The sequence below is a fragment of the Pinus tabuliformis genome, chromosome 2_2 (assembly GCF_031772625.1).
Source record: "Pinus tabuliformis cultivar Carrire ecotype Pingquan chromosome 2_2, CPIR1, whole genome shotgun sequence".
Taxonomy (NCBI): Eukaryota; Viridiplantae; Streptophyta; class Pinopsida; order Pinales; family Pinaceae; genus Pinus; species Pinus tabuliformis.
This window is the reverse complement of record NC_142300.1, coordinates 1,016,066,511-1,016,083,093: the sequence shown is the minus strand read 5'-3', so window position 1 is coordinate 1,016,083,093 and position 16,583 is coordinate 1,016,066,511. Positions and strand designations below refer to the sequence as shown.

Below are 16,583 nucleotides of genomic sequence, written 5' to 3'. Positions count from 1 at the left end.
GAAGCCTTTCTTCTTCTATTCCCCTCATGACAAGTGAGTGGTCAGATGCTTTTCTTACCTCAAGCTTGCCATCAAACATATGAATGGAGTGACCTTGCTGGCGGATGTGGACCAAGGACATCAAGTTTCTCTTGAGTTGTGGGAGATATAGAACATGATGCAGAAGAAAGTCTGGAAGACCAGACAGTTTAAGCTTGATTGTCCCAAGCCCTGATGGCTTGATTTTTGATTGGTCTGCAACGTATACTGCTCCATCAACATTGTCAGTGAAATCTTCAAAAAAATCTTTTCTATGAGTCATGTGGCAGGTTGCTCCTGAATCAAGCAACCAATCATTTTTCCAAGAAGCAAGTGAAGCATTAAATAAATCTTCATTTACTCCAATGTTACATTGTGCCACAACATAGTGAGCGGATTCAGGTGCTTTACCTTTGTCTGTATCAACAGTTTTACCTTTCTGTTGGTTTCTTTGCTGCTCAATTTTGTCCCATGGTAGCTTGCATGTAGAGGCATCATGTGATCAATTTCTTTTGTAGCGAATGCAATGCAAATCTTCCTTTTCTCCTTGAGAATGTCGTCCCCCCTGCCTCTGAAATATTTTCCTCTTCCTCTTCGACCACCTCTTCCTCTTGAAGAATCTTGAGTAGGATGCTTTTCTTTGTGAGCAAGGCACACAACCTCTTCAGAAGATTCAGGGGCTGTCTTCTTTCCAAAAGCTTTTTCTCTTTCAGCAAACTTTTTCACAAGAGAGTCAAAGGCGATATCTTTGAGATTTCCATTTGCTTGCAATGACTCAAGATAATTGGAGTAAGTAGGATAAAGTGCCTTGAGAAAAGCGATAAGAGGACTATCCTATTCAACCTTTAGTGGATTTGATATCATGCATTATAGACTTTACTTTAGATGCAAGAGCAAGAGGATCATTATTTTGCAGTTCAAGAGTGAAGAGTTTAATCATGAGTTGAACAACTTCAAGTGCAGAATGTGAGTCATAGAGTTCTCTCAGTTTTTGTAAGGCTTCAAAGGCAGTTGAATATGACGAAATATGGCGACTCACCTCTTCATTTATAGATGTTGTGATTAATGCATAAGCTTTGCTGTTCTTGTTTTCCCAAATGATGAGCTCTTTTTCTGAGGTAGGTTGTGCTGGTTCATTGTCTCCGTCTTCGACACACACTCCTTTCCACAACTCATTGAAAATGAGGGTGTGTTTTATCATCTGGGACCATTCAGGATAGTTCTCCTTGCCAGTGAGAAATATTCCCACCATGGATATGATTGAATGCATTCTGTAAAAATAAACTTTTGCTGATAGAAAAATACTTCTGCCAATATATAGTAAAATTGTACTTCTGGTGGTAATTTTTTTTTAACATTTCAAGAGGGCATTCTCTCCATGTACTGTCTTTGTCTTTAATGAAAATATAAAACATAGATTAGCTATGCATTCTTAAAAGATTTCAAATCTCTTCCTCATTATTTTTTTGCAACGTTCTTGAATTGTTTTACATGAAAGGGCAACAAAACTATCTGAATTTGGTCTTCACCAATCTAATCTCAACGTATATATTATAAAACTTCAATACAATTCCATATAGCGTTTCCCATTAGCAAGCAAATGGGTTCTAATCTAATGTTGGCATATACTTTGAAAGCTTTTGGAATTATCAAACCTCACAATTCTTCATAACTTTATGTTGGAGACCGCAATTTCACTCTGCGATATCTTTGACAATCCGAGCAGAATCAATCGTTTTCCGATGGAATACTTGCTCCCTTGGTGACTTGGAGATGGGAACCCACATGGGTTCCTTGCTGCATTATAATCTCAACTCTGCCAATTCTTTTATTGGCAACGCTATACACGACCTCAACACTGTCGTTCTGTTGATTCTCTGGGCACCAGCATTGCGGTAACGAGGAGAAATCAGCTTCGGTTTCTTCTTCTGCAATCTCCTACTCCTCTTTCAACAGTGGTAGAAACGCGATTCTCTGAGTTAACCCCGTAACATTGGCAGCAAATTTATTCTTTTCCGTGGGGGCTGAGGGGATTTGGGCGGTGGAAGAAGCACACAGCCAAGGAAATAGCAGCAAAAGTTGATGCAGCAACTACAAGCAGAGGGGGAGGAAAGGTGGGTTTAGTTGATCATCTCGGTGTTGAGAAAGGTGGCTATGCCAAGTATGAATGCCCTCATTGTAAAACGACTGCCCCTGATTCATAACAATGGAAATTCACCATGAGGCAAAACACCCGAAAATTCCCTACAAGGAAAGTAAAATAATTAACAAACTTGCCACATTTGCTTCCGACCCAAACAAGCCTCGTCCTGGTGTTCGTGGTAGTTTAGAGACGTGAATGTATTCAATAAAATATAATGAGGAGAGCAGAGGACTGTAGTCGGACATAAAATCCTGAAGATATGAGCAGAGATATGGAGCGAACAACGTATGGAAAAACAGTGCATAGGGAGTGAGCAGCGTATGGAAAAACAAGATGCAAAGGAATGCTTCTGATGTTGTAGCAGAGGAACGTTGCAACAGAGGAACATGGCAGCAGCGTTAAGGTTACTATGCAACGTTTATGGACAACACTTTGTATGCGGCGAATTATGAATGGACAGTGGTTTTGAATGGAGAGACAGTGCTTTGAATGGACAAGTCTTTTGAATGGAGAGCAGAGGAGCAGAATAGGGAGTTACAAAGGGCATAAAAGCTAAAAAAAGGAGCTGGCTCTGATACCATGTCAGGCCAGGCAGTAACTCCTCAAGGCAAAAATGATTTGTACGTATTATTCCATCAGGTAGGTCTTCATTATATACATGAGGGAGAGACTGTTCATATTACTTATTTATCTATTTACATATATTCACCCAATCACAAGGATTAGGTATCAACAATATGAAAGATTCATCTTTCTCTATTCCACTGCGATCAACAACCTTAAAAAACATTGCCCCTTGGGGGCATATTGCAATAACATTAATTAATGGGTGTTTTCTTTGGTCTCACCATCCATTAGAAATGATGGACACCTTTGTTTCTGCCCATGTATTCCAGATTGACTGTGCTGTCTATCCACGGATTTCCTCTCTGATGCCAACAAAGTAGTGCAGACCTTTTCATATCAAGGGCTCTTGTACCGTTTTGGAACTTCATTAACCACCTTAATCATTTGTTGCCAATAAGGGGAACACATCAAATTGAATGCTAGCCCATTTGCAAAGATGCTTCAAGAGGGCCTTTTATTAGTTGTGGCAACAAGCCTAGATGGCAATGGAGGCCTAGTTATAGAGCTTTGCGCAGGGTGTTTTCCCTTAGCAAGCTTCCTATCAGCAGTATCTTGCAAATATGCATAGAATTTAATTTTTGTAAGACTCAAACCTTGGCCAAGTTTGCCATTTGCATCTTTTGGCCTGGTGCATACTTGCATCCCTGTGTTAGTTTGTCTAGTGAGTTGGGCCTTCACTCTGGTATATGCATTGTTTTTGATATCTTGACATTCATTGCACTTCCATTTATATGAACCACCTCCGGGATTCTTTTCAATAATATCGAATAATAATGGAGATTTTGCGTCCTGTTTTAATGTTTTCCCTTTCACTCTGTTGTGATGGTTCCATTTCCATAGTGTGTGACTGCATATATGAGAAAATCCAAAATTCAAACTATTATGAATAGACAAAATTAAAAATTAAAATACATAAAAATTAAAAATTTAAGTACATAAAATTAAAAAATTTAAAATATTAAGAAACATTTAATTAATTAAGTTATAAAAATTTAAACATATTATAATATAAATGATTTCTCAGGAGGCTTATATTATTATAAGTTATAACTTGTTGTCTTTCTCGGGAGGCTCTAGAGTCTACTGTGAATACATTCAACGCTGAATATTATAATAATTATTCATCATTCTTATTATTTCTGATTACTGAGAAATAATTTTAAATAACTATAATTTATTTTATTTAAACATATAATTATAAGATAAGAAATAATGTGTAATTTAAACATTAAACATTGTTATTATAGTTTAAATTTTAAACATGTAATATACGAAACAATTATAATATTACATTATATTTTATAATACGTTATGCCCTGTAATTACAATACTGTGTCTTTGCTTTGTTGGTCAACACAGCATGCAACACAAAACAATGACACACCATAAGGGTAGTACACGACACAACAGTGACACAACGTAAGGGTAAGGTAAGGGAGGCAGGACAGAGAGGTAAGGTAGGCAGGCAGGTGGGTGGATAAGCAAGGTTCGAGCTCGACATTTTCTTAACACACCCATTCATGGAGCTCTCTGCTCCGTCCAACGGATAAAGGCATGACGCACAACACAATGACACACCGTAAGCCTTAAGGGTAAGGTAAGGTTAGCAGGCAATACAGGTAAGGTAGGCAGGCGGGATATGTAAGGCAGGTAGGCAGGCGCACAGGCAAGGTAGGTAGGTAGGCAGGCGGGTGTAGACCTCCATGGGCAACAATGTCGTTCCTACAGATGCGATTTAAAAAAGCCCAGATTTCCTAAAGTGTCGTTCCAGTTTACTTATTATGTAAGAATAGCCATCCTGCGTTTACTTATCAGGTAAACTTTTCTCCAGGATGCAGGATAAGTTTTTTTTTTTCCTTTTGATATCTCTTCCTACTATGTCGTTCCTAAAGTCCATATTTAAAAAAATTGCTATAAAAATTGTCGAGGAATTCCAAACGAGAGTAAGGTCGGTCTGTTGTTGTTTGCAATTGAGCAGGTTCGACTGACAAACTCATAGAATAAGACAAACAAGGACCACTTCATCGAATTAACCACCAAAAAACCTAAACCTGAAATCTGCATTGAAATTAAATTGAAATCCGGTGTTTGTCAACACAAGATCTGTTTCCTAAATACAAAATCTGTTTCCTCAACATGGGATCCGTTTCCAACAATTACTGATCCGCCACGTCGCCGTTTCAAGGACGAATCAAGGTGGATCCGGATCCGGATTCAGATCGAATTCATGGATCCTGGACCCCCAGGTGCCGGATTTGGTAATTTAGGTTTTCAGGCAGATATTGCTGAAGTGGCACGTAGTTCAATTAGAATCCTGTCGGACTGATAGCACAAATTTCTAGGCTGTTCCATTATGATTTTTTAGGAGGGACAACAACTTGAAATTTAAGGAACAACAACTTGAATTTTGAGGAGGAAATTTAAGGAACAACAACTTGAATTTTCCACCCTCAAAGTGGGTCTAAAAAATATTTAGTTGATGATGTTTAATTATGAGTAATCATTCACCTAAAAGATTCCTAGACAACACTTTTTACATCTAAAATATTACATAGACATCCCATATAGAAGGGGAAAATTACAATTATAACATGACCTCTAGACTCAACCAAGTTCTGCGACACAAGACAAATGATCTAGTATGACAATATACATACACTGGATAACACGAGGACTCACCCAAGACCTTACCATCGAACCCCACTTGAGCTTTGGGGTGTGTGTGGGAGAAAAACTCTGCCAATTATAAGGGTTCAGAAACACTAACAATTGGCAGAGGGTAAAAAACTCCTTAGATTGAAACTCTTTGCTAATAATCAGAGGCTTACTTAGATGTTTTTACATGGCTTCATAGTCATACTAGAACCATTTTTACAATAAAGGCCCAAAGGGCAGCAAAATTCAGAATTACAATGATAGATTGGAAGCTGCATGATGATGATGACTTTGATTTTTTTTTCGTCTGCTGATATGTACTCTGAATCTTGGGGTAGTTGACACACATGTGGTCAACATGAAAAACTCTTGTAGTCTTGAAATTCCTCTAACTAATTCCAATAATCAAAGCTACCTGCTCCGTCTTAAGAAACTCTCCAAGTTGATTTCATCATTTCGGATAGATATTCATGTCATTTTAAACTTAACAGACCTTCTAGGAGCCAAGGTCTTGGGTCGGCTTTTAGGTCGGACCTCTTTAGTGAATTTCATCCTACTTTTTATATACATAAAGGAAACATCGGATTGACTTCGAGCAACCTTCCTTGACTCCTTAACTCATCTTATGCTTTAGAACAATAATCTCGCCTTCAAATGATTAATAAGTTATGCTAGACAAGACATTCAATCTAAGGTGTCTTAATTCAATTCCATAGAGAGGAGGAGAAAGTTCGGACCTATTGAGCAACATCTCACACTTACATAACAATACAAATATAGAGAGATCAAATACATACCTTAGAAAGTTTAGATGAGGAGAGCTAGGATGCCTTTTCTAACTCCTCATATATTACGTGACACACAGTGTAAGGTCCTTGAAGATCCATACTCCTTCCACAAGGATAGGAAAGCCTCAAATCCGCATAGTTTCCTCAGTGCACCTTAGAGAAGTTCGCACAACAAAGTATAGTGCCACATACAAGCCCGAACCAATTATTAGAGGACTTGACTTAGGTTCGGATCACAATAGGTATCATATTGATCACAGAGCTTGGATAACAGTCTCAGACTTCAGGCAAGGGATGGACCCGAGGTAACCTCGGTACTTGGCCTAATCACATATCTGAAATAGCTTAAGTCGGACCAATATATATACCTCGGGTGGAAGGCTCAAACTCTATGTTACCGGATCCTTCAGGCCCAGCGGCTGGATCCGCGGATCCCCGGATCAGAGACGGATCCGGATCCGGATCCACGAAGATCCGCCCCGCCCAACATTTGTCTGTCTATAATATGGTTTGACGTCAGCACATATTTCCAAATTATATCTCAGCGCAGAATCTAGAAAGAAAATATCAGTGGATGAATAACTCGATATTGGAAAAATCAGCCGTGCGGGAGTTCATTAATCTGTGGGGGAGTTCATTAATCTGTGTGTAATATGGTTTGACGTCAGCACATATTTTCAAATTATATCTCAGCGCAGAATTCCAGAAAGAAAATGTCAGCTGATGAATAACGCTATATTGGAAAAATCAGCCGTGGGAATAATTAACAAGGGAGTTCATTAATTTCAAATTTATAAACCTGCGGTTAACCATTGTATAAACTTTATTTCAAGATTATAAGATACGGATGTTGGGATATTCTAATTAAATTATATGTTTATTTTAGAAATTTGATGAAGTAAGTTCTATAAAGTAACTTCAATTAATTTAAATATAATAACTATTAAATTATAGGTTTATTTTAAAAGTTTCATAAAGTAAGTTTATTTTAATTTAAATATAATAACTAGTAATTAATGTTTCAATATTATGATACATTAATTTTAATATATTAAATTAATAATTATTTTAAAAATATTATATAGAAGTTTTATATTTAAAATTTTAAACAGAAATTATAATTTTTTTATTTTATACAAATTTAATTAATATTTATAAATAATATATTAATTCTGATACTATTTATCTAATATATCTAATATTTATTTTTATAGGTACTCTATATAAAAATTATATATTTAAAAATTAATATATGTTTTTATTTTATTTTTATATAAATTTATTTTTTACAAATTATAAAATATTTTATATTGTTTGTACTTGCCGTATCCGGATCCTGGCTTTTCACAAAACTAGCGGATCCGTATCCGAATCCGGATCCGGATCCGAATCCGTATCCGAATCCTGGTAACTTAGCTCAAACTTCCTCTAGGATTCGGCCTAGATCAGTGGTTCTTGGACCTTGTACAATACCCAAGAGACTCAACAAAGGGGCAGACTTCTCAGAACTTCAGACTTCGAATATACTAAAGAAGCACAAAACTTTCACTACGAAGATCTCTTCACTTGATTAGACTTTGACTTCTTTATACACCTTCGCATGAGGGGAGCCACTGATCTTGCAAAAAATGCTACAGATCTTGGCTAATACAATTTGGATGCCATAAAAACTTGCTCTGACCTCTATCCCAGACATGATTATAAGCTCACATTGCTTTCATAGTGGATTGTGAGCCAATGAATGCATCAACCTTGGAGATAGTGCGAATCGCAGAGATGAATAGATAGAGACTTGATCCACAAAATTTAGCCCAGAGACATTCTGCCTTTCTAAGAAATGGATTTCAACTGCTCTTTGATCATCCTGTGCTCTGATTCCATGTTGATTTTTCTAGGGCACAAGTTAGAATAAATTTTCATCATCAGGATAACTACTTTCAAGGATCAATTAGCATTATTTCCACAATAGCATTCATTCAATATCATTAAGCACTTATATAGAAGAAAATATCAACCATTAAACATGAAAAAGTAGTTGAAAATAACCTTGAAACCACCATGAGACCAGAGACAGAAATTAGGCTTGATGCCAGCACAAAACCCACAAGGGGAAAATCTTGAAATTTTTCCTTATGAGCAAGAGAGAATTCAATTCATCAATACATGCAGAAATAGGATCAAGATAATAGCCAAACCAATATCCAAGAACAAGATGAAATCCCAGACCAAACTCCTGAAATTTCAGCCCTACTTTCTTCCTGTAATTTGCTGGATCAGAGATAGACAAGACAAATTTGATATACCAAATGGAGGAAAGCTCTCCTTTATATATACTTTGAGGGGGGTCGAATGGGTGCCTCTTAGGGGCCCAGCTGACCTTAACAAATAGGAGGCTGACTTGAATTTTTAGGAGGCAAAAATTTAATTTTGAATTTTTCTTTTTCCTTCACATGAAAATACTGACCATGGCTACTATATTTCCGACATTCCTGACAGACAAAATGTGAGGTGGATGGGTATATCAAGATGCAATTTGTCATTTCATATCTCCCCCTCCTATATATCCCAGGCAATCAAGTCCCCTTGTCTTTTTATATACATCATATTACAACCTTGGTTTTATGCTATTTATTTTAGGAAAGCGAAAAATAAAGGTACACATACTTTTGCATCTCGAATCGGTATTTGAGATATGGACACTGTTCTTTCTGGAATCTGATACCTCTTCTTGTGTGCTTCTGTGCAACTACACAAACTAGTGTTAGTTATGCTCTCGAGACTGTTATCTTTGGCTCTGAACTAATCACACGCCTAGAATTGTTGATATTGGCTCTGAATTACCAGTTACGCTCTCAATATTGTTACAATAGGCTCTTCAATCTGCCAGAGCGATAACTGTAGGTTCTGAATGCTAATTATGCTGATATGCTCCCAAGATTGTTACCAAGGGCTCTAAATTTTAACTATTTCAGAATGATTACCACGGACTTTAAATTTTAACTTCCCAGAATGATTACTATGCAATATGAGCTTCAAGTTACCAAAAGCATTACCGTGTGCTGTAATTTATGTTGAAAATCTAAGTAGCAGAATTTCATGATCTCTGGGCATTCATGTTTCTGTATACTCAGGAGAGGTAGTTTGAACTTTGCATGGTATATTTAAAATAAAACATATATGAAGCTTTTATTTATCAAGAAAAGGAATCTTGGAAGGGAGATGCTAGCAAATGTTGTCGCAATAACAGTATCTGTGGGATGATTAGTGGGCCAAAGCTTAGTGGTGGAATGAGTTTACAGTTCCATTTCTTGATCTGTTATTCATTTGTAGAAGAACATTAACAATATCAATGGGATGATCACTGGAAAAGCAAAGTTGTGGAATAAGTTTAAAGTTCCATTTCTGATCTGTTGAAAAAGAGTTTCTTATGATCTGTTTAAATGATTTTGTGCAAATGATTGACATGTATTGGAAGTTTTGTATGGAGTTAGTACAATACCATCAAATTTGTAGTTGTCTTTTGGATCGAGTCTTGTTTGTTCTCTTTTGTGCTTCATACATATTTGCTGTATGTGATTCTTTGTTTATCTTGTGGTCCAGGGCTTACAAACTTGAAGGAGCTGCAAATTTCTCGAAGTAAAGTCACTGATTCAGGCATTGCTTTTTTGAAAGGTGAGGTCACACGTATGCACATTTTGATTTTTTGACCCTTTTTAAATTCCATTTGAGCAGGGTATCAGTTTTAGTCTAACTTTCCTAAATGAAATGGTTTAAAATTTATGTTCTCTTTCATTCTTATATTTGCGGATACTGTTTGAATATTCTATTAGATGATTTCTGTTCATTTCTTATATTTGCATGAGTTTTTTTAAATGAGATAGTTGAATTTGTAAATGTTAAATTTTGAATGATTTATTTTTTTGGAGAAATAATATCCCCGATTCTCCCTTGAGTGAAGGATGAGGATGCACATTTTGCAGATTTCTCTCCTCTTTGCTGGGGTTTAGAATGGAGGGCAGTATTCACCACCATCTGCAATAGCTTGCTAGTAACCCTGCAAGGCTTGGTGGGAATGGATCTTGTGACATCCCTAGGCATTATACCTTAGTGGAAGTGGCTGGACCTGATGTTTTAAAAATGGACCGAATTGGAACCAAACAGGCTTGGTTGAGTCTAATTTAAGACAAACTGGCCCTTGAACCAGTTTGGTAATTGAACCTGTCGGTTTGTTATGGAACCAGTCAAATTGGGCAGTTCAGCTGGTTACAATCTGGAATTTGAAACAACTGTCCAGTTCAGTATGGAATCAATCAGATGAGCCAGTTCAACCAGTTCCATTCTAAACCAAATTGGGTCCACCCATGGCAAAAAATGGAGAAAAACAAAAAAAAGCCAGAAAAAAACATAATCCCTGCCCCAAACCCCTGAACAGTTTTACGTAAGGACACCCTTACATTTAGCTATAGACATAGTACATGATATATACGAGTGAGCTTCATGTAGTGGGTGTCTTAATAGTTTGGATTTACATTGATTATATAAATTTGTACATTTTTATCAAAATTTTCATATTATATGTAGGTTTTGGTAAACCAGTTCCGAAACTAGTTAAGACCTGTTTCCAATAGTGGTCCCCAGTTGGACCTTCGGCCGGTTTTGGTTTTTAAACATGGGTTGAACCAACTAAGCTAAACCTTGGGACTATACCGAATACTCCATGTTGTCGCACAGAATGTCTAGGCACCGCGACAACGGCTTAGATCGGGGGCTGTCACCCTGATCCCCAATCTCTCTGTTTAAGCTGTCTCCCTACAGCAGGCTAAGGGGGGTAGACCCTATGGAAAAATGGAATGAAGAAGAACTAGTTCGAGAGACACATTGAAGCGATCAAGTACTTGATTAAGATTTAGCAAGACTTATAGGATTTGATTAGAGTTTAAACGATTGATACCAGTGCCTTAAGGAGTCAATGATTTTGCTAGGAAAATGAAGACCAAGTAATCGATTAGCAATTGTTGCTTAGATGAATGGCTATCTTATATGAAATGCAGACCCTAAAACTAATGTGAGATACAAGAATCTTGGTTAATTTTAGTTAAATGCCTATTTAAGTTTTAACCCTTCGATCTTTTCTATATTGAGCCTGATTTCGTAGTAATTGGTAGAAAGAAGATAAGGTGAAGCACAATAAGGTGTGATTAACGATACCTCTCTTGAAAATCTAACATACCCAATGCCTCCGGCGCTGCAGAAAGCTGTGGTTTTGACAACTGCAAGGTCACTGTTTTAAGTACCATTAAAAACAGGTTACTCAAGCAAAGATGGATGGATATCTATCTCTCTATCGACCAAGTTTATGCTTGGAAGTAAATTTTATTTATGCAAAACTAACTTATATGCAAATGCACCAGATGATGAGAAGATAAGATGAAGTTAGATTCAAAGATAAAAAGATGCTTATGTCACAGAAACTTCCAATACCCAAATGAAATGTTCGCTTTATTAAATGAAGACTCAAAATTAAACCCCTGAAGATATTACAATTAGAACACAAGCTTATTTCAAATCTTTTTGGTACAGTTATAGTTCAAAGAGAACAAAAACTTCTTTGCAATTTATATCAAGCAACTGCTGCTTAGATGAATGACTATCTTATATGAAATGCAGACCCTAAAACTAATGCGAGATACAAGAATCTTGGTTAATTTTAGTTAAATGCCTATCTAAGTTTTAACCCTTCGATCTTTTCTATATTGAGCCTGATTTCGTAGTAATTGGCAGAAAGAAGATAAGGTGAAGCAAAATAAGGTGTGATTAACGATACCTCTCCTAAAAATCTAACATACCCGGTGCCTCCGGTGCTGCAGAGAGCTGTGGTTCTGACGACTGCAAGGTCACTGTTTTAAGTACCATTAAAAGCAGACTACTCAAACAAAGATGGATGGATATCTATTTCTCTATCGACTAAGCTTATGCCTGGAAGTAAATTTTATTTATGCAAAACTAACTTATATGCAAATGCCCCAGATGATGAGAAGATAAGATAAAGTTAAATTCAAGGATGAAAAGATGCTTATGTCGCAGAAACTTCCAATACCCAAATGAAATGTTCGCTTTATTAAATGAAGACTCAAAATTAAAAACCTGAAGATATTACAATTAGAACACAAGCTTATTTCAAATATTTTTGGTACAGTTATAGCTCAAAGAGAACAAAAACTTTTTTGCAATTAATATCAATAAATGCTCAAAAAATACTCAGTTTATGAAACAAAGGATATGCATTTTATCACAATTCCATGACAGAGTACTTAATTTCCAGAAATTAAGTTTTAGGACAGCAGTAAAAAACTTTATGACAACAGCAATATGACAATGAAAACAGTAAGCTATCAATGATATCTTTATGCAAAAAATTTACTAAACTTTTTCCAAAACTTGCCCACATGAATTATAATTTTTTTTCAGCCTGTTATGATGTGATTTCCAAAATTATATCATATCTGATATACTTATTACAGCCAGCAATTAAAACATGAAATAAGCCTAATGATGAATGCCCAACTCAAGAAATTAATTCCTTAATGTATTAGACAACTTAGGAACTGATTTTAGGCTAACCCACATGAAATTTTGCCACTGTTATATTTCACACTTTAGAAACAGAATTATTTAGAGATAACAGTCACCCAAAATGTAGATCTAGGCCAAATTTTTGATACACATCAAACATAAATGACTTATTAATGTATTTAGCAACTTTTTTAGTTAATTTCAAACCACGTAGATGTGTTTTTCACCACTATTAGAAAGGTATATGATTGTTGTAGAAAACAGTGAGGAAAAAGATGGTTTAGAGATCAAACCCTTAAGCCTTAGGCCTTGAAGATCACTTGCCCAATTTGCCAAAAAAGAAATTCAATACCTAAAACACAAATTTTTGCAAAAACCCACCAATGATTAGCTTTAGAAAATAAAATATTCAAATTAGAAATGGAGCAAGGGAATCTAGGGCCAATGAGAGCTAGCACTAGGCCCAATAGAACTAGCGTTGGGCTAGGAGAAGGCAAATCTGGGCTTAGGAGCCCCAAAACTTAAAACCCTTGTTCTAAAAAAAATATTTTGCTTCAGATTTATTGTAAAATCTTTAATGACTGGCCTTGTAAAAAGATTTGGGATAAGATATTGCTCTCTCGGGCCTAAATCTGTCTCAAAACTCCCAGATCTGCTTGAAAAATATCAGTTCTAAAGATTTACTTCGCTGATTTCTCAGATCTATTCCTGCAAATAATCTGAGCCCAGATCTTGCCTTTCAAGGTCTAGATGTAGCTCAGATTTGAAGATTTTCTTGGCTGATTTCTCAAATCTATTTCTGCATAAGTGAAAAAAGAAAAACCCAATACCTAATATGCACAAAAATAGAGAAAATCTCAAAATACCCAAGTGTTAAAATTCAAAATTATGTTACAAAATTTCAAATCTACACAAGTAAATAACAGATCTATACAAATAATTTACAGATCTATACAAATAATTTATAGATCTATCAGATCTAAGGAGTATGAGTCTAACTCCACTCCCAGATCTGATAATCTAAGGCTCTTAATAGCCAGATTTACCAAAATTTCCACAAAATATTTAAAAGATTTTGAAATTTTAGAGAGGTACTAGCTCAAAAACACCCTGCAGAAAAAAGATTATCGTTAGATAAATCCTGAGGCTTATATGAAGTAGGCTCTTCAGAAAATATGTGTTGAGAGTTGGCTGGTCCAACCGAGAACTATCCCCAAACACTCAATGAGAACATGAGAGATCTTCTGCAAACACTATATCAATCGTCAAATCAAGTAGAGAAATAGAATAACAATAAAATTCTGAAGAAATAGAGATACCTGCTACTTCAATCAAAATTAAAAATGTTACCCTAGATCCAACAAACTAAATAAGATATCTGTATTCAGATTATTCTAAGAGAGCTATTGGTTGATAGTTTTCACATAATATTAAGCAAAAATTAAAACAATGTTACCATAAATTCATGAAGAGAAACACTACAACACATTGAAACCCCAAAGACTTTTGCATTAATTCAAAAAAGTATACAAGAGAGTTTGAAGCTTAGTACACGATCCAGAGATTGGATGATTTGACTGACAAACAACCTCTTATTTAAAGATAAATCCTCCAACGGCTAGTTCGAGTGATCCTCGTCATAGCAATCTTGATCGTTGATGATGATCAAAATTTCTTTTAATCTCATTTGTCGAAATTTTAAATTATTGAGGAAATTCGAATTTTTCAATTTAATGTATTTTAATTAATTCAAAAATTTTCCTCAAAATTTTGACTTTGACTTAACCCCAAGGACCAAAAGCTTAAAATTTAGCAAAATAATTAATTTACCTTAGTTCCTGGACCTCTTAAAATATAATTTTTAAGGACCGTTAATTTTGTTTTCGGAGAATTTAAATTTACCTAAGACTTAGAATTAATCAAATTTCTAGCTTAGGATTTTAATTAATTTTGGCCAGAAAATTTAATTAATTAACCTATGAGGGGATAAATTATTTTTTTTAACTCTCAAGACATTTTACATCATAATTTTTACATTTTTTATATCTCAAGGGAGAAAACCCATTTTTGTAATAAAATAATCTAACCAAATAGTTGGGATTATTTCCAAATCACTTTTACATAGACTCGATCTTCACACTGGGACTCCCCTAAGATCCCAGTGACAAAATCCATTCTGGTTTTGGGGTAAGGCTGAAGGAAAACCCTGCCGACCATTTGAGAATGGATCGGTGAGACAAAAAACTTCTCGAAATGTAGATCGTCACCAGAAAAGTAGGTTTACCTAGGTGATTACATACACGACATGGATCTGTTGAGATTATTTACATTATACACATGTACACTATGTTTACATTATAAGATGATGATCAAGTTGATGATGATAGCTGGACGACATGAACACATTGATCAGGCACTATCCCTTTTGCAAAAAAAAGGGGGTGAATTGCTATGGGTCGTTGACACGTAGTGGTCAACACTCCGTATGCCGTGTCACCAGTTATATTATATCTTCTGCTTTGTTTACTATATCTAATCCCCTTTATATTTTATCCCATTTTCAAGAAGAACATAATGGGTACATTTGATATTTATATGTATTGATATTTCGTTTAATATTTACAAATTACAATTGATGTGTCTGGTGGAGCATTGTTTCATTAGAGTGATTTGGAAAAATGTCGATTCCATGATATATTGTGTTTTGTCCTATTCCCTGTGTTTAGATTGTTATAGAAACCAGACTTGATGACAAATGATACTTGCATATATCTGCAGGTTCTAGTGTTCTTCTGAGTAGGACCAAATAAGGGTGGGGTTGTGGTAGTGTTAGCACTATTTTTTACATCCTGTGCAGTGTGAATTGATATAAACTTTAAATTTCAGCAGTAACGATCAGTGAACATATAGGAAAATTTGCCCCGAGTGTTACCAACAAATCTTCCTCTATGTTTGGGTTGGTTCGTGTCAACCTCAGGTGGGTGTAATACTCCAATCTAGATTTTGCAGTAATCCTCAAAATTAAAATATTGAACAAACACTTTACAAATAGGATATGGCCAGTGAATTTTTGCTAATTATTAAGGCAAGGACATTTTTTCAAACATATTGCATATAATTTAATGCAAAAATCTCGTTGGACAACAAGCACAAGATACAGACAGATATGGATTGCTTGAGGGCAAGTAATCTTGGGCAGGGAAGATTTGTAATGTCCCCATTTTTATTTTCCTTTATAATACAGCGACGATGGATTTCCAGGGCATGGGATGGCCAGGCCACAGGAGCAGAACTACGTCATGAGGTGTTTTGGAGGAGTTTTGAAGAATTATTATGGGAATTCAATGGCATTCGCTTGGCATTTTCCATCATCCTTACACCTTTCCTTTTGTTCTGTTGCATTCTGACAACTTTCGAAAAATAGGGCTATATGGACTCCGATGGCATTTTCCATCATCCAAACGACTTTCCTTTTGTTTTGTTGCATTCAGACAACTTTTGAAAAACATGGTTATTATTGGGCTTGACTTAACTAATTACGCTTGAGGTGGCATTGCGGGAGGAATATTGATGAAACCACCTTTGTGTAACAACTTGTTGGAACCAGAACGAGAAGATCTACAGGATAGGATGATGAGAAGAGACTTCTAGTCCCTAGATAAAGCATGGTGAGCGATTTACCATTTTCCCAAATTAAAATTGATTTTAATTAGTTAATTAAATAAAAGGAGGGGAAAATAATTAATTGAGGGAAAAAGGCCAAAAGTGACTTATATAAA

At 35.7% G+C, this 16,583-nt stretch overlaps 1 protein-coding gene across 3 annotated transcripts in view; it reads left to right on the top strand.

Annotated features, from left to right (window-relative positions):
- LOC149196818 (uncharacterized) overlaps positions 1-16,583 on the top strand; it is a 219,157-nt gene that overhangs the window by 24,689 nt on the left and 177,885 nt on the right. For all 3 annotated transcript variants that reach the window (XM_089405658.1, XM_089405659.1, XM_089405660.1), the window contains one exon: positions 9,832-9,903. In XM_089405658.1, coding sequence (XP_089261784.1) covers positions 9,832-9,903 — 72 coding nt within the window. The remainder of the gene's footprint in view (positions 1-9,831; positions 9,904-16,583) is intronic.